Source organism: Silene latifolia, chromosome X (assembly GCF_048544455.1).
Source record: "Silene latifolia isolate original U9 population chromosome X, ASM4854445v1, whole genome shotgun sequence".
NCBI classification, from domain to species: domain Eukaryota; kingdom Viridiplantae; phylum Streptophyta; class Magnoliopsida; order Caryophyllales; family Caryophyllaceae; genus Silene; species Silene latifolia.
Window position 1 is genome coordinate 11,578,792 of NC_133537.1, and position 19,936 is coordinate 11,598,727.

Here is a 19,936-nt window from a genome sequence, read left to right on the forward strand (position 1 = left end):
ACATCAATCAAGACTAAAGATTGTGTAAATATCATAAGAGGATGACGTGTCACAAGATTAAGACAGTGACTAGAGGCGTTTCTGGCGGGGGTGTAGGGAGTTCATCTGCATCCCCTTTCCCGAAAAATAATTACAATATTCTTTAATAAAGGAGCACATTAATTATGTGGGTCTAACGGTTATTAAGACTATTTCTTAGTTAGAGGCCATGGGTTCTATCCTTGCATTGAAGAATTTTTATTTAATGTTATATTACCATACATTTTGTCCAATTAAACAAAAATTTTTTTCTCATATAACTCCATATTTTCATAACTAAAAAATTTTACGCACCCCTGTCCATCAAAATCCTAGAACCGCCTCTGACAATGACACACAATGAAACACGGAAAATGAGATAGAGAATCCACTCTCAAATTTTTTTCTTTATTTTTTAAGTTTATTTTGCTCATGTTTTTCATTTCCTAATCTACAAAAGCAAGTCAATTCCTACAAGTTGAGGATTACTTATAATAAAATAAAATAAAATAAAGGCAAAAACAAAAAGGGTGAGAAGACTAGAAAAGTGTGAAATGATTGGTTTAGGAGCATCTTTTACTTGGCTAATAAACTCATGATTAACAATTAACCACAGACATTAATAAACAATAATAAAGATCTTTTGGGATATTAATTAGAGTATATTTTACACGTTCATCATGCTATCTGCTAAAGTTTACAAATCCCTTATATACGGAGTACTAAAGTTTTTGTCATCATGGAAAAGTGTGGCCAGGTATCTACTCTAACAAAGTAACAATGCTGCCGACAAATTTTTACTCTTATATAGACATATTGTACTACAATTCTACAAGTGTCTTTAAATCCGATTTTTAAATTAAATGAAGTTGAATTAAATTGAGTTAAAGTAATCTAAATTGAATTGAAGTTAGCTGAACAGTGCTAAACTGAATTGAAATTTACTAAGATAAATAAAATTGAAATAAGCTGAGCTAAATGAGAATTGAAATTAAGCAGAAAAAACAGGGTCTGTGTTGGTTTTTCGGCTAGAGATATATTCCGTACATACATACGTCTTAAAATTAAAATAGATTAAACTTCTCACTTTAATAGATAAAACAAGTTTTACGCTTGTCCTTAAACATTATACTCCCTCCTAGTCTCTATTTTCTTCCCTTTGTTTGTGGGCACAGGTACTAAGGCGAGCAATAAAATAAGAGTAAAAGAGTTGGGTGGGTTTGGTGATATGAGGGAGGGATGAATAAAATAAGAGTAAAAGTTTCCAAAATAAGAAAGAGGAAGAAAACCTGAATAATCCGTTTAATGAAATAGGTAAAAATAAAATAAAATAAGAGGGAGTATTATCGTTTTATTTATCTTATTATCCCATCCCCCTTATACTAAAAGAATAAGAGATCCCAAAGTTTTCCCGTCTAAATGAATTAATCTATAATAATTGGGTTTTGGGCTTCATTTTATCATGCTTATATAACTGGGCCATATTGATTTAACGGATAATTCAAGTGGTACCCTTAAAGTTTGCCACTTTGCACAAAATACCCAAATTTTTTATCCGGAAAACTTAAAGAGGCCAAAACTCGTGTTACGAACTCAGAAAGTGAAATTTTTTGTTTTCAAATCGATCATCTTTCCGAGAACTATGATTTGATAAAAAAATTTGACGAGCTTGGAACTCGTGACCAAGAGATATGATCACTCAAAGTTTGTTCGCTCAGAAAAACTTTGACGCACAATAACTCCTAGCAACGGATCCAAATGCGACAATTTTTTTTTTCCAAATTGTAGTTCTCGGAAAGATAAGCGATTTGAAAAAAAAAAACGTCACTTTCTGAACTCGTAAACACGAGTTATGACCTCTTTAAGTTTTTCGGATAAAAAAATTGGGTATTTCGTGCAAAAGTGGCAAACTTCAAGGGTACCGCGTGAATTATCCGTTGATTTAATTACATACAATAAATAATTCTATGTCATTTAAAAAAGGGATAATATTTTTTCAACTTGCGTAGACAAATTAATAGAATATTTTTATTTTGTTATTTTTAAAAATAAACATGATGGTTAGAGTAGGCAATGGGCCGTGCTGGGCCGGCCCGCGTGCCGGCCCACCGTGCCTTCCCCAAAAATTGGCCCGGCCCAGGCACGGATATTGGGCTCCTCGGGCCGTGCGTGCAGTGCCCATCGATCCAAACCTACGCGCGGCCCGCTCAAAGCACGGCCATTTTCATGCTCGGGCCGTGCCTGGCCCATGGGCATTTCGTGCCTTGTCCGTGGGCCAGCCCATGTGCTTTAATATTTTTTTATTTAAATAAAAAACGTTATATAATCGATATATTTTTAGTACTTTTTGTTTAATAAATGATGATTAATGGTTTAAATATATATTTTATTAAATATTAGTGTACTTTTAGTTTAATAAATGATGATTAATGGCTTAAATATATATTTTGTTAAATGTTAGTGTACTTTTTATTTAATAAATAATAATAAACGGGCCATTTTTCGTGCCGGCCCGTGCCAAGCCCGTCGTGCCTGGTGCGTGCCGGGTTCCACCGTGCCTGGGTCGTGCCGTGCCTAGGCACGGATTTTTGATGAAAATCGCGTCGGAGCCCGTCCAAAGCCCATTCGTGCCGTGCCCGTGCTTCCTCGATTTTCTCGTCGGGCCGTGTCGTGCCGTGCTGTGGGCCATGCCTGGCCGTGCCGCCCACCGGCCCGCGGCCCTTTATGCCAACTCTAATGATGGTCACCGAACACTTTTTTAACAAACACTTTCTAATTAATTTTGTAGTTATCTTTTGATACAAGCGTACTACAAGTTAAGAGTATTCATAGATTTTTTACTTCTAAACCGAAAAGTTTATGTATAATATATTTTTTTTCTTACACTTTAACTTAATATCAAATTTATTTCATACTATGCAAAACATTTAAATATTGGTTAATTTTTCAATTTAACCGTGTTGAACCTACTCTTTTAATTTTCACCTCTTAGTACTAAATATTACTAATAGTAAATTTCATAATCAAACTTCAAGGGAGGTTAAATACCAGTAATATAATTATTAAATTCTCCAATATCCCTATCTAAAATACCGTGCGAATGTGCGGGATCTATATTAGTTTTAACTTAAAATAAATATACATGTCTTAAGTAAGAATTTATGAAATGTTTTACCTCTTTACCGGTGTTTTTATTATTTTTCTTAAACTAGTTTTATTTTCCCTTAGAAAACGCACGCTAAGGACATAAGCCTATTGTGTGAAATAATTTCAAATTATAGAATCTTAATTTTCCCTTAGAAAACGCAATCTATTGCTCGCAATTAACTTTTATAAACTGAACTTATAAAATCTTAATTTTCTAAACTAAATTTATATGATTTGAATATTTCTGCATTGAGCTTATACAGGATCTAAAATTTAGGAAAGTGAGTATAAATTGTGCTGAACGTTTTTTAACTGAATTTATAGAATACAAACTGAATTTATAATTTATATGATATGAACTTTTCTAAACTGAACTTATACTTAACTGTAACATTACGATTCTTTATTTGTGATTCTACTCTTTTCTTGTGAATTTGATGGTATGACATATTTGTTCGACCCTTATTCCCTATCAAAACCCATATTTTACTCGAACTCTTTCATATTATGCTCCGCTTACTTATCCAAAACAAAATTGTGAAATTAAAATGGTTAATAAAATGGTCATAGTGATTCATAAGTCTTTGTTGCTATTTTCTTAAGTTTAAACCCAAATCAATAACCCTTAGTTGAGAGGTCCTTGTAAGACAACAACCGTAGGCATGCACAAGTTCGCGTATGAATAGTGAAATTGTTGAATCATAGTATTGATTATTACGTAAATACAATACGTATCAATTTGTTTATTTGTCAGATCGTATATTTTGACTAATATCAAAGTTAGTTGGTGTGAGTGAAAATGACTCTTATTTCTTAAATAAGTGGCCAGGGGGTTTGATTCCTGACTCTTGCGAATGAAAAAGTCAAATTTAGAAGGAGTCAATCCATTAAATTGTTTTCAGTACTTCGAAAGAGATTGCATCAGCTGTCGGTAGGGGATACTTCTGGTCAAAAAAATAAATATATTTTGACTAATAACAAGAATCATTTTTCATGAATTTGACTTTGGCACATTATTCAAATATATTTGTTTAGTAAATTAGAAATTCATTCATTTTCGTTTTTCACCACACATGATATATAACTATAGTAGTTCCGTGCAAATGCACGTTTTTTTTTTGAGCTATAACACTTGATGGGGCATATTCTGCACCCGCTGACCGAGTCAACACATTGAGCAAGGTCAAAGATAAAAGACAGCAAGTCAACGTATTAGACAGCCTAACCGACATAGCCTGTCGGCCTGTCACTTGGGTCTCGGTCCCGGCAACTAGTCGGCCGAGAGGCATATCCGCGTACTCACATCCAAGTCTCCTCGGCATGGAGTCAACCAGGCCCGCCGGCCCGGCATGGGTCCCTCGGTCGAGGGTAAGATAGTCTTTCCACCTGCTAGCCACTTGGCCACTACGTGACAAAAGGTGAAAGTCTATAAATACTCCACTTCTCTCATTGAGAAAAGGATCCTAAAACTAACCGAAAATCTGGTATAAACTCCCTTATCTCTCTACAATATACTTTGCCAAGTTAACACACAACTTATCTCTTTAAGTTTACTGACTTGAGCGTCGGAGTGAGTACGCTCGGTACCAAGCTGAGCCCTCAGTTTGTTCATCTTTACAGGAGAGAGTGAACGGAAGAGACAAGCAAAGACGTCATTCTACAAGCTTACGTGGTCACAAATCCTGCTCCGGAATTACACCCGGAACAACACTTTTAATCTACAAACTCACCCAATGGTTAAACTATAAGAGTTGTTGCTTAAATGGACTTATATACATTTATTTAATTCGCATATATCTCTTTGTGGGTCCATTTGAGCTACTAGCTCTATATAGTTACTCAAACTAAGCTAGTCCATGTGGAGCTCTTCAATGGTTAAACAACTAGCTTGAAACTTTTAGAATTTGCTTGCTTTAATAAAAATAAAAGATAAGTTATCTCAACGGATGAAAAATAAGAATGAGAATCCATACAAGTAGTTTGCCGTTGGAGCGGTATGTAGCCGAAAAGCAGCATAACTTGAGAAATCGATGTGACAAGTCAAGTTACACCGTATTGTATTTGGTCATTGGAGTTGCTCTTAGTATATAAAGGATAGATTTAACAAACAAAGAAATATAACAGTAGTTGAATGAATGGTAAAATTGATTAAGAAATAGTACAATATACTACTCGTATGAGTCGTACCAAATAAATAAGTCGTATAATTAAGTGTGCTTTACCAGAAACTTCGTCTTATACTCTGATGTTTTTGTGATAGATATTTTAATCAAAACTAAACAAATGATTGGAGCAGATAAAGTACTATGACTGGGGTCGAAATTTCGAGTACAAGAACAAAGAAAACCTCATCATGACTCATTAAATGTGAAGCTTCCACCCTCTTAAGTACGGATCATTAAGTAAACGGCCCAACAAATTGGACATTGAGTTTTAGGAACAGAAGTATAGACTACTCGTATCTTTGTATTAAAGTAACAACTACTATTATGTCTTTATATATGTCATATCATAATTACGAGTTATAATTCTCTCCATTACCTTAAAAGTAATGGATCATCCATTACCTTTAATTGGTTCATTTTAATTCTCATATACACATCACTATCCATTACTTAATCTTATGACCGTTAGATCATTTCGGGATTATATCTAAACCGTGGATAAGTAATGAAGAGAGAGAGTAATGGAGAGGATCCAACACAGGAGTACAGGATTATATTCTCCATCACCATCCATTACTTACTAAATTATACTCTCTCCTATTCTAAATAAGTATCCCATTTGCAATTTCCGTCAATTCACATAACTGTCTCATTTGCCATATTTGGACATGGTTATTTACTTTCCTACTCTTGACTCTTTTCTTTATTTACCACCCCAACCACCCCCTAACCCATCATATTCAATACTTTTCATTATTTAACTCCTATATTCTTACCCCTATACAATAATTTTCATTATTTTAACTATATTCCTTAATTTTTGTGCCATTGTCCAAACGAAACACTTATTCGGAATAGGAGGGAGGATTCTCTCCAACACACGAATTGAGGCCCATGGCAGATCCTCAATCAATTCAATCACCACTACAAGAACTTCAATTAGTCTCCATTACGACAAATGTATCCATCTCTTTCAATTTAATATTAAAACCGGATTTGTTGGTGGTCCTAAAATAAATGGAACTATAATACACGCCATCAGTACGTGACCATCCTACGGACAATTAGGTTTACAGGCTAACAAATAACACACATTCTTGTTTATAAGCCCAATATAAGATCCAATAGGGCCTCAACCCTATCAAGAAGCAATCACTAGCATTGATTCATTCAACACAGAAACACAAATTGTTCAAAGAGACGGTCTTATATGATAAGACCTCCCTATTTGAAGCCCAACCCAAATTATATTGTTTTTTTACAGGGAAAAAAAATGCAACTACCCACCACTTTTATAGTTTTATTGTTACAGTTTTTGTTTCTCTCATTTCCTCTCTCTCCATTTTCACTCATCCTGATAATCTTAATTATTTTGTTCGTGTTTGTTTCTTCTTCGACATCTCTCCGAGTAATACTTCTAATAAGATTTTTTACCCGTTGATAAGACAAAGTAAGTAACTTTTTGTTTCTCTTACCTTAATTTGTATTTTATTTTTGTCCAATTTACAGTCCAATTTCGGTCATTATTGCATTTTTTGGGTATGGAACGTCACTTTTACAATTTCGAGTTATTTTGTGGATTTAGCTAGAATTTTGATTTGATATTAGGGTTTGTTAAATTTTTTGTCTTTGATTTAGTTTTATGTTTGACGTTTTAAAACATTTTGTTTATATGCTTGTTCGTCATTCAATTTTGTCAAGTTCTCAAATTTGTGAATTTTAGTCTAACTTGAAATCTTAGATGAATGTCAGTCCTTTTTTATTACATTTGGTATTAAATTGAAACTTTGAACTTTAAGCAGATAACTTGAAATTAACTTAAAAACTCAGGTTTTAAGTTGCCCTTTTCTCGAAAGCTAACTAGCTCAAATGGAAGAGCAAGTGCAGTGGCACAAGGTGTGGGTTCGAATCCCGCGTTGGCTGCGTGATACTATATTGTCGTTAATTATAATTTATTTAGAGAAATATTTGTGTTCAATTCAATTGTTATAGTTCTACTTGAGAAATCGATAATAAGCTCAAACTCGAATTTATGTTAATAACTTTTAATTTTAGTTTGAAAAGTTCAAGTATTCTAGAGATCTAATTTTAAAATATCGGTTTAAGCTTAGGGTTATTGTTAAAAAAATCTGTATTTTAATTTGAGAATTAGAGGTTTTAAGTTAGCTAAATAGTCGGAGTTATAAGTATGAGGTTTTTTATATTTTAAGTTGAAAACCCATAGTTTTAACTATAAAACTTTTGGTCGATTAGTTTGAAAATTCAATGTTAATTATGATGAAAAGATGAAAACCTAATATTTTGTATTTGAAAAACCGCATATTAAGTTGAAAACCCAACATTAAAACTCAAGTATTATGGTTGTTGACATGATAAAGAAATTATAAAAATTCAAGTTTATAAAGTTAAAATATATAACTTTTTTAATTTTAGATTACTCGCCTTTTAGTTTGTAAATTATGTGCTTTTAACGTAAGAACTAAACATTTTAATTTAATATCTAGTATTTATAAGTCATTGTATGAAGCTTTACATTAAATAACTTAAGAACTAGACATTTTAATCTAATATCTAGTGTTTATAAATCATTGTATAAAGCTTTACGTTGATCTAGATGGAGCAGTGTGATCTTTGAAAAATATGATGAACTATGAACGTAATACTACACTACTATTGACTACTGATTTTGAGCAATATTATTTGTTTAATGCTTGAATTAGAGAAATTGTGTGGGACCCAATTGAAGGTAAAGTTTCAGTTCTTTTGTTTACTCCACGTTTTCCTTTCCTAAATCTAACTGTAATTTTTTTATTTTTTTACCAAAATTCTTTTATTGGGCTAGTATCTCTTATTGGACTCGTCCTATGCTATAGGACGGTCCTATAAGAGAGTTGCTGACACAGAAATACTCTCTTTTATTATCGGTGAAAATACCTGCAAAACTCAAAAACTCGATACTCCCAAGATGTGAAGACATTAACAAAACTCAATTCATGCAACACCTATATCATGGTGATTGAACCCCAAAACAACACAACACGACTAAAGTTAATGAGGTTCAGGTACTGGCCCATTTATGAAACGACAATCAGAATGGGCCACAAAGACCAATTTTGAGATCGTCCCAAACAAAGATATGATGCCATGCTGTCTCGCTTTTACCAACTTTTCATCTAAGACACATCCCTGTAGATATTGTTATCAATTAAATCCATGAATCTCCACCTCCAATAGTCCAATATACATGAAACGAACGCATACATGAACTCACACTAAGAGTTTGATGCGCAATAAATATCTCAAAGCTTTCCTAATTGCTACATAATGGATGTTGTAAAACCAGGTAACATCGATTAGTATGAGGGAAGGATTACATAATTTACATCCGTATACACAATGTATCATGTATTCATGTCCTTTGACAAACTCAAATAAGTATACAGGTAACTTTTTATCTCTTTAGAACGCAACTACAAACGTACGTTTTCCATTCGGAACTTACCAGCCCCGCTCTGTAGGCAACTGCATCAAAATCACAGCATCCACCTGATTGCTAGACATAGGCTCTACCTGAAATGAGCATGAAAAAGAATCATCGTTGACAAATCCACATTTATTTTCATATTACAAAAGATTAGATGGAAGTCAACGACCAGTGCCCAGTAAATCTAAGTGTATGCTAACAAAAAGGGCCACATAACGTTGATGATCTTCCAGAGGTGCCTCTATTCAGAGTTCAGACGGTACTAAAATGTAGTTATTCAAATAAACATTAACTCCTAAGAAAAATGCAAAGATGCCGTCTATTGTGGTAAGCATAATTTGGAGCTTTCAACTATAAGCTCATGTGCTAGCTCAACAAGACTGAGATGCCTTCTAGCATCAACAATGCCTAAATATTTCAGGCTACATATGGTGCAAAATCTAGTTGCTGTTAGCTGTTTCTAAGGATATTATAACTATCCCAATTCACAACTATTGGAATGCTTAAGAAGAGGAACGCTTGCGGCCTTTGCCAATGTGTCCAACATACGAGGGATAATGTTGAGATATGACTAGCGCCAGAGAGACTGCTAGAAGATCTCGAATTTGCAGAAAACTAGAAGTAAAAATTAAAAACCCAATAAGGAGACATTCCTTCCAAAAAGGTTTTCCAGTTTTTCCTAGAGAGGGTGTTAGAATATCTCGAATTTGCGCTTTGATCAATTGCTTTTAAAGACATGACAATCCACAGTTCATTCAGCACATTACCAGAAATTTGACCAGAATTAAAGAAAAGAAGATATGGGTTTGAACTGATTTATTCCCTAAAATGTCAAGATGATTAGTTCTGTAGAATGTAATTTCCAGATGTTCAAATTGAAGTCCAAAAGAGAATAAAAGCATTAACTGCAGTACAGAACACAGAACTATGTAAGCAGCAACACTTCTAATTGACAATTCAAGGAGACACAGACCTTCAAAGATGCAATGCTATGAGTTGATGCAATGCCATTACTACGCTCGGTCTGAAGCAGATCCTGTAGCGCATGGAGCTTGTGTCCTGTTATCACCCAAATGGTTTCCTTCCCGGCGCGTAACAGAATCAGGAACAGGTCGTACACCTGGGTCGTGATCTGGACTGATCTGTGAGCTATTAGTTACAGATTCACTGATGGTTCTTTCATTGTCCCTAGTCTCCAGACGCTCTATCATCCGGGACACAGTAGCTATTCCAGCATTCACTTCTCTCCTTACCTCAGAGCCAATATCAGACATTGGAGAGTTGCGGGAAAACCATTTTTCCTTCCATCCTCGTGTGCTCTTTGATATAGATTCCTTGTATCTTTTCAAAAGATCGAAGATGGCAATAAGCAGGGAACCGATATTTAGAGTTAGTAAAGAATGCTGCTACGACATAACTGAGATCAGCGAACATCAAACAAAATCACATACAGGCAATTTTAATTGTTGATACCTTGTAGACATCGTATTTAGACGAGATTTCAAGGATTCCGAAAATGATTGGAGATCTGATGGACCTGCCCTGTCTTGATTTTGTGGAGAAGATTGATTGGGAGACCTAAAATAGCAAAAAAGATGGAAACCCTGAGTCACTACTAATGAGCTCAAAACAAAGGCAAATAAATAGTCTGATTTCGTAGAAATATGAAAATTGACAAATGGAATTTATTTTTTTCCATTTTCAAATGAAGCAAAAGACTCACTATTTTCTGGTTCTAGAATATGATAGAATAAAGCCAAATAGCTCATAATAAACGGGTAGCAGACTCGCAGATCTTTTTATTGTGAAGTAGCGGTCATTCAAAGAAAATGAAAGCAGTTTTCATCATTGTTTATCAACAGCCCTCTGTGTTGTTAACATGATAGTAAGACTGCATAAATATGAGCTCCCCTACGAGGAACTGTGATAATGTTCCTGACTTCCTGGTACTTTTTTTGGGGTGGTCGTGCTGAAAGATGTAAAATTGTAAATCATCGCACTAACCCGCTACTTGATGGTGATGCTTGTGGACCAGAAGTGAAGGCGCTAAATCCAGAGGAAGAAACTGTATCTCTTTGGCTTGAATGATTTGGAGACGAAAAATACTGAGATGCTTCTCCACCAATTCTTAGTGGAGAGGAAGGTGAGGCAGCTGAGCTAGCGGGAGTATTTTCAGATTGCCCTTCATCAGGATGAGAAACATTATCGGCATGTGAACCAGGATGAGCTGAGAATACCACGAATTGGGGACGGCCTTGCGCTGATGATCTGCCTCTATGGCCTTCTCTTCTAGCGAAATGTCGTGCTCGTCCCATAGCAGCTGCTGCTGCTAGGTGCTGAATTATGCGTTCCTCCAGTTCAGCTTCATGAACACCAGCTGCCAACTGTGTTGCACACAATGAGGATTAATGATTATAATACAAGATGACAGGCACTACGTCAGTAAGAAAAAAAAAGGGGGGGGGGGGGTGTGAGGCGGTAAAAGTAGTTAGTAGTTTACATGCTGTATCTCAAAATCCCCGAGCGCTGGATGATGAAATATCGATGTATTCCTTGGTGGGTTAAGCCTGAGGTTTCTTTCCTCCACCACAGCATCTAAAAGTTCTTGACTGCAAAAAAAAAAAGATAAACCCCGTAACTAACGCTTACTGTTGGAGTTCACAACATTTATCACAGGAGCAGCATACAGCAAAAATGACAATGCAAACCTTGTAGGGTCTTTCAAGCTAATGGGCTGCCAACACATGGGGCACTGAGAACTTCTCTGGCACCTGCAAAGTTTGACGGAGAACTTAGATTTTAGCATCAACTCTAATGAACTTGTGAACTCATAGAGCTCAAAAAACCCATGTACGGAGTACTACTTATGAGCAATCATGCTTACATTAAGACTGCGATTTCTACCTGAAGCTTTCAACTTCACTAAAGAATGAGGACTGAGGACTAAATAGTCAATACATCTTAACATACCAGCAGAAAAGGTTATGTACACAGCATTTAAACTCAAGAAGGGAGAAGACGGGAAGAGAGGATGCTATTTCCTCTACAATAATTAAAAAAAAAAAACAGTTTTTTTATCATGTGTGTGACGAAGATGAAAATGTATTGCACTCAATATATAAAATTATAAATGCCTGCTCATCACAAAAAGTGTAAGCAGTGCTCCAAGTTTGACTGATTTTCGTAAACAGTAGAAGATGGTGGATTATTGGGAACTAAATGCTTGAAACAATTATCCATTTAAGTCATTCAACAAAATCATATTCAAACGAATTGTATTAAACACTAATCCAAACATTGTGCTTGTGTTTGCGTAGGTGTAAAATGAGAAATTGTACTGCATCAACCGATGTAGTAGTCACACAATTTCCTACATTAAAAGAACACAGTAATGCCAGTGAATAAAGCGTAAGAATCATCATTACCATTCCAGAATACACTGAAGATGAAACTCATGCTTACACCCAGTCAACTGAAAACAACAAAAGCAACACCAAATTCACATGTCAACATCACCATTTTTCATCACAAAGTTCCAGAAAAGGTAAATACGAACCAATAAACACAATGTATTACCGTCGAAGGTTCGCTTTCACAAAACGGATCAAGACAGATGCTACAAGCATCATCACAAGCGTCTTGAATACCGCCCTCAACAAAGGCGGCCGCTGAAGTCAATTTCGCCTCCTCTAATGTCTTGCTTTTCTCCATACAAACATTCAGATCCTATAATTAAAACCCCTCATTAATCACCATAATCCCATACAAGATACAAGTGATACAACTTCTCTAAAAAACCAAAAAAAAATCACCAATTATTTGAAAAACACAATGTCTACGCATTTGCTATTTATAGGTACTACGAGTCAACCTCAACCACCAAGTAAAATTAAAGTCAATCAAAATCCTATACTTAAACCATCGTAAATCACCATAATCACAAACTACGTATCTCAAAAATTGAATGCTTCACCAATTATTCGTAACACAAGTTGCAGCATTACCTAATTATAGATATTATGATTTGCGAGTCAACCTCAATTAACAGGGAGAAATCAAGTCAATCAAAATCCTATATTTAAACCCCTCGTTAATCCCCATAATCACAAACAACTTGCCTTGAAAATCAAATACTGCACCAAACATTCGCAAAACACATTGTCTACAAATTCACCTAATTATAGATACAAGGAGTCAACCTCAATTACCAAGTAAAAATCAAGTCAATCAAAATCATGTAGTTAAACCCCTCGTTAATCATACATTTCACCAATTACTCGCAAAGTACATCGTCAATCCATTACCTAATTATACTCCGTAGATATTATGAGTCAACCTCAATTATCACGTAAAAATCGAGTCAATGAAAATCCCCTATACTTAAACCCCTCATTAATCACCATAATCACATAAAAATTAGCTAAACATCAAAACAATTCACCGATTATTCAACAAACACATTGTTTAAACATTAGCTAATTAAAAAAATTACGAGTCAACCTCAATCAACAAGTCAAAATCAAAGTCAATCAAAATCCTATAATTAAACCTCTCATGAATCAGTAATCACCGTAATCATATTATTCACATACAATTTAACTCCAAAATAAAACATTTTACCGATTTGGCGAAGCACATCGCCACACATTACCTAATTATAGATATCACGAGTCAACCTTGATTAACAGATAAAAATCAAAGTTAATCAAAATCCTATAATTAAACCCTTCGATAATCCCCGTAATCACATTACTCGCTCAAAAATTCTCCCAAAAATCAAATATTTCACCGATTCTCAGCGAAGCACAACGTCAACACATTACCTAATTATAGATATGACTAGTCAACCTCAATTTAACAAGTAAAAATGAAGTCAATCAAAATGATCAACACAAATTACGCATAAATTAACACAAACTAAACATTCATAACAACAATTCAACCTAAATTATATCAAATTTGATAAAAATAAATAAATAACATGAATTAATGCCGAATTCAACGGAAAAAAGAAATTCTTACCTCCATACAAAAATCGGCGATAAATTAAAAGTGAAGTAACGCAATTAAATTAGACGAGAGATGTGAGATACGAAATCGGATAGATTGATAATCAAAAGATGAAGGAAAAAAGGGGGGTCGCAAAACCCTATAAAAGTAGAGAGAGAAAAAAGGGGTGGAAAAATGGAGAAGAATATGGAGGAAATGAATACAACAAAACAAAGGTAGAAGAGACTTGGTGTTACAGTAATCAAAGGAGTGACGACTAGTCAGTCTTTTACGAGTAGACTTTACTTTGTTTTTACTTTATTCAGATACTCGATAAGACGATTTCACACAAAGATAATACTAAATGGATTTAGGCATAAAGAGAGGGTAAACCATAAAGGTAGTTTGTTAAGAAAATTCGTTTTATAATAAATTCGTGTAAAGCAACCTTATATACAAGTGTTTGTTTACTTTATGTTCTTTTGTTTTATATTTTTTGAGATTTATTTTGGATGTGGGTTGATTGGTTCGATAAAACCCGCAATGAGACCTGGCATACGGGTTATGTTAATTAGAGTTTTATTAGGTGTTTGAGTAGAGTTATTTTGATGTGCGTGTTAATGTTTGTGATTTAGGGTATTGTTAGTATGGATAGGACATTAGGACTATGTACGTGTTGGTTTTGGATCGGGTTGCTCAATTGGCTGCGTTGTAGTTCTAATCGTTAATAATATTAAGTGGTTCGCTAAATAAAAATAACTGCAATAAATAATATGTATAATGTTTACTAAAATTATTCAATGATTAGTGTTAGTTTACTTGGACGTTTATATTCAGAATGAATCTTTGGTCTAGCTTTTTAGGTGTGTATGTTTGTAATTTGCGGTATAGTAGAAATAGGGTTGTGATTTATTTCCGCCTAGTCGAATTTGGATCTGGTGTTCACATCTTTTTGGAGAGTTCTTGTCGAACTTTGACGGATTTTTGGTTTTCTTCTTGTTTTAAATGAAAAAGACTAAGATTGGGTCACATTTTAAATTGCATTTCTTTGGGTCATGCGCGTGTATTGTATTATTGAAACAAAAAAAATCGTTAATAGTTCTAAATGGTTCACACAAGAATGATTACAACGAATAATATAATGGTTACTAAAATTATTGAATGATTAATGTCAGTTACTTCACTTATATTCGGAATGAATATTTTGTTCTAGCTTTAGGAAAAGTCTCTTAAATTTTGATAGTGGAAAGACATAGAGTTGATGTAAGAGACAAAAGAAAGAGTAAAAGACAAGACAATAAACAAGTAGATGGTCCAAGTCTTGAAGTCCACTAAATTGAACATGTGATGAGAATCAATCGCATTCTTCACCTATGACTCTATGAGCATTTGATACTCTAGGCCCAAACAATTTGGGGTCCAAATTTATTCCCCACCAAATCCCTATTCCATTCATGTACTCACAAGGTAAAGGGTGTATATTTATACTCCGTATCAGCTAGTCCCTCTTAAAATAAATAATTTGTATTAATCAGTTTCTCGTTAAAAGGATATATTTGTAAGATTAAAACGGATCAACTAGTATCTCACTTACAGGGATAAAATAAGGATTTTGCTAATATTTAAACATTCTGCTTTTAACTTATTTATATAATTAACTCGTTTTAAGTTTAAGACGGATACACTGTCTTAAACAAGTACTTGAGCAGTCGTATATATTCCTTCGGCCAGTGATATGTTTTGATAATCCTAAAACAAAAATGTCATGTGTAATTCATGTTGTGGGATACTGAGATTATAATAAAGGAATATTATGTTTTAAGCTTAAATTAAGTGATATAGGGTAATTCGTACATATTCCATCAGCTAGTGATAAGTTTTGATAATCCTAAAAGAAAAATGTTATGTGTAATTCATGTTGTGAGGTTATAATAAAGTATACGGAATATTATTTTTTAAGTTTAAATTAAGTGATATAAGATATTTTAGAGTAGCAATAGAGCTAGTAGCGGTTTGAGATGCAAATTTGGTACATTTTACATATGCGATTGCTGTAGGTGGTGATCAGTGATGATATATCGAGTTGAGTTGCACTAAACTTTGAAATATATTATGCCATCCATGCATTAATTCTCTTTAGAAGATCTCATTATCACCAAACAACTCAAATAGTTAGCATGGTAATTACATGTAAATTCGCACGGCAAACAAAGTCAAAGTGGAAAATGAGCCAAAGGCAGAGCCTCCGATTAATACCGAGTCTTAATAGCATTCTCATTCATCATCACATACAACATGTAAAATTCATTATATGATCGACTCTACTTGCACCCAGAAGAGACATGTACCTTCAAATATAAGATCCATCTCTGTTTTATACATGTGCACATGTGCTGAATAGTGACAAATACTCAGTAATAATGGTCAAAAGAACCGTGGCCACTAGTACTATAGCATATGGAATCCATTAATCCCAAGAATTCCAAGCAAATGATCTTCCCACAAAAAATATAATAGATCACAGTTCGAATTTCCATCTCCTTTACATTGTACTGGCTTTACGAATTGCAGCGTTGCACCTCATTTAACACCAAAAAAAAAAAACGGATAGTAATAACAAAAAAAGGAAACAAAGCAAAAAGATTTGTTACTCTATTCAACAGATTTCAACTGATACATACATTTCCATGTAACAAATTCCAATGTTCATATACAGTTAATGGTGTGTATTAACAAATTTCGCTTAAAGGTTTTGAATCCAGGTCATTAATACTACTCGTATTTTTTATTATGACTTTACCAAGTTAAGCTAGCTGACATATATCTTTCCAAATCTCTAAAACCGCCTTGACCGTAGACCAAATACATTGTACCAACCTTGTACTACAACCTAAGTAATGATGAGTACCATGTCTCACGAGTCACGAGTCATGACTTTACCGGCTAATCTGTTGACACCTGCCTTCCCAAATCTCTAAGCCTGCCTCGACGGTAGAGCAAATATATTGTACCGACCTTGTACCTTCCAAACGTTTGATTTTTAATCGATCCAGTCAACTTAACTTAACTTAACTCGAATCTTCAAATCTTTGTGACGGACTTCTCCAAAACCCGGCATCCCTAAACCGATCCCACATCTGTTTATCCAACTCAACCGCCTCGGCTGACCCGTCAATCGAAACCTTAACCTTCTCGAACTCCTTCAAATCAACGTCTGACAACTCATCAGCGTACCCCACCACAGACAACCTATGTTGCTGATGATGGTATACGTTGACTTGGACTCCGCCATTACCACCGTTGACTTGCTGCTTATTCTTGTTTTTCGGATTCTTGATAATGTCGACAGTCATTTTCTGTCGATGTTTCTTCCACATTCGACGGACGACTGTCGACGGAACTTTATAAACCGCCAAGATTAAAAACTCGAAAAGAACGCATGGACAACAACAACAAACCACACATATGTCCGCTGTCGTGTTACCTGCGACTTCTCCGACGTTTGACTTTGACTTTTTGTGGGTTGGTGTTGGGGTTTGCCGTCGGTTTATTACCGACGTTGATCTAACGGATATTTGACCCGTCATTCAATATACTATTAGTCTTCTGTAAAACGGTTTTACTCCAATTTTGTCTAAAACAATATAGGTTTTTGTAGAAGAGGGCTTATGTTATAAGGTGATCATGACTCGTATTAGTGAAAACGTAATTATTAAAAGAATCCGTTTTACGATATTTAGAAAATGCTATTTTCGGAGGCAACAGAAGAAAATGAGGAGAGGAAAAAATAGTAGAGATGCGAAGGGCGTATATATAGGGAGTAGTACAGTGGTGCGTCATACTTTTTTGCTTTCGGTTACTACGGTGTGGTTTACTTTACTGCCTTTAGGTTATTATGAATTTATGATTATTTATTTATTTATTTATTATACTAATTGTTTTCATCTTTCGGCTCTTCTTTTTGCAGATTAACAAATTGTTCATTTTTATTTTAATTTGGTAGGTCTGTGGATCGGGTCGGGTTAGTTTAAGTGGGGTAATTATAAATTTATTAAATGAGTCGACTTAGGTAAGGTTTTGAGTGTGTACAAATAGGTCTCTTTAGTGATGTGTATCATATTGTGAAGTTGCTTTCGATGACCCGGGCATGTTTTAGTTTACAATGATAGTTTCGATCACCATATCCCCAAAGGAAAATGAAAAGGCGTCACCGGGTGCCACCCAATTTGTGCGCTACCCTCTCATATGGGGTGAATGAGGGACCCCTACTCACCCCTTCCATTAAAAACGGTTGTGAAAGGGTGACACCCTAACATTATCCATCACCAAAATATCAATGACTGGGAAAGCAGCTTTTACCGAATTAGCTTCACGCAGTAAGACTCTTACGGTCAAGTCTTTTTTTTTTGTTGCTAAAACAACCCCTTCTTTTAAAGCAGAGGTAACGATAAAAAATGTTGTAAAATGCTCATAAGTTAAAACGATGTTAAGCAAGAAACACTGGTACAAAAATATCACAAATTCTTGTTTCAGACGGATACTTTTGGTCTTATTTGTCAGATGGATAAAATGTTGCCTTTTTTTAAGAAAATGTAACCAATTAATTCACAAAATGTTATGACTAGAGGTGTCATTTTTACCTGCGAAAATGATGTAAAACAATAATGGTAACATGTTATCAAAAAATAACATTTTATTGTAAAATAATGACATGTTACCCGTCTTATTTCAGACCAAAAGCAATGATCTTAAGAAAAACGGGCCGCAAAAATATATGAAAGGTGACACGTAAGATAGAGGTAATGAGGATAATATTACAAATTTACCTGAAAAATGTGGGGTCAGGTTGACTGTATTTTTTTGGAAAAAGAAGTGGTAGGTAGGTGGAACTGGGAAGTTAAAAAAAGAAAGGTCCAAGTGTCAAAATCAGAAAGTGTGATTTGGGAGTGTTCAAAGACAAAAGATAGAAGTGAGTGGATGGTTTGTCAAGTTTGCCACCTTTACATTTATTTGTAGTAGCCTAGTAGGTCAATCTTTTTTTCCACAACTTTCTCCTCTTCATAAATAAATCGTGTGATCGTGTTAACAAATAGGAGGATCTTTTTTTCAATTTTTTTTTTTTTTTTTTAAAGTTGAGATGCAATTACAACCTCATGTTGTTTTAGCTGAAATGAAACTGTAAACCGAATTTATAAAATGTAAATTAAATTAAATATTATTTCGCATGAAGTAAATTGAATTGAACTTAAATGAACATACTGTATAAATCTGAATGTAATTATACTGAAATTAAGTAAAAAAAACATGATATTAAGGTTGATTTCCTGTCATTTTCTTGTTAAAACACAACTCGTTGGAATTTCGTTGGGTGTCATAGATGTTTTCATAAAATATAGAGTATCAACAATTAGATTTTGACAACAGTGCGGGTTGACCCAGCCCCCCATACCGCTTCGCAATTTCCCTAGCTCGTCCAATCTGCTCCAAGTCGGGCAGGTCCCGAGCTCACTCTTCCCCAGCCCGCGCTCTCTCTTTGCCCATTTTAGTCCAACGGCTGGTTCAGGGCCATCACTCCCAGCCCGGCCCTCCCCAACCCATGATATGGGCTCGACCTCACTCCCTACCAACCCGTCCGGTGCTAACCCGATTTAAGAGCAAATTGCGAAAGAGTGACAAGGACGGAGAAGTAACAAACTAACAAGTAACAACTAGTCCGTTTTAAGATATGCTCCTGGATGTTGGATTGTTGTCCCCTATTCTCAATAATTGAAGATTAGGAACAACTAAAACTACACTATAGAAATGGCGCCATATTATAATTATAATTAGGTTTAATTTGTTTACTTTAGTTATCTTAAATATTGGAAGTGTAGTTAACTTAACTATAATATTCATGGAGTAGTTCCTAATTTGGACCAACTTGCATCAGCTCAATAAAATTAAGCTTTGATTAAACTATTACACGTATATACATTAATTAAATTATACCTAATTCTTATTTAAGACAAATATATATGCGAAAGCGATAAAATATGTCAAGCGTGGGAATCAGACAACAAACAGAATGTCTAAGCAATACTATCAAACTCTTGTCCCGTCAATATTTACGATGTACTATGAGTAGTATTTAACC

The 19,936-nt window shown here is 34.7% G+C and overlaps 1 protein-coding gene across 1 annotated transcript; it reads right to left on the bottom strand.

Moving 5' to 3' along the window:
• Positions 1-8,625: 8,625 nt before the first annotated feature.
• Positions 8,626-14,281, bottom strand: LOC141622865 (E3 ubiquitin-protein ligase RHF2A-like). The gene is made up of 9 exons (XM_074438885.1): positions 13,837-14,281; positions 12,391-12,540; positions 12,240-12,286; positions 11,523-11,585; positions 11,315-11,423; positions 10,819-11,198; positions 10,288-10,392; positions 9,788-10,155; positions 8,626-8,900 (listed from the first exon to the last, which is right to left on the bottom strand). The coding sequence occupies exons 1-8, from the start codon at positions 13,840-13,842 to the stop codon at positions 9,828-9,830; spliced, it is 1,188 nt and encodes a 395-aa protein (XP_074294986.1). The 5' UTR covers positions 13,843-14,281; the 3' UTR covers positions 8,626-8,900; positions 9,788-9,827.
• Between the last annotated feature and the right edge of the window lie 5,655 nt (positions 14,282-19,936).

Excerpts from the sequence above, each read along its gene's own strand:
- LOC141622865 (XM_074438885.1), bottom strand. Across the intron at positions 12,287-12,390 it reads GTGAAAGCGAACCTTCGACG|TTGACTGGGTGTAAGCATGA; the intron begins GTAATACATTGT and ends TGTTGTTTTCAG. Across the intron at positions 10,156-10,287 it reads CTAAATACGATGTCTACAAG|ATACAAGGAATCTATATCAA; the intron begins GTATCAACAATT and ends TCTTTTGAAAAG.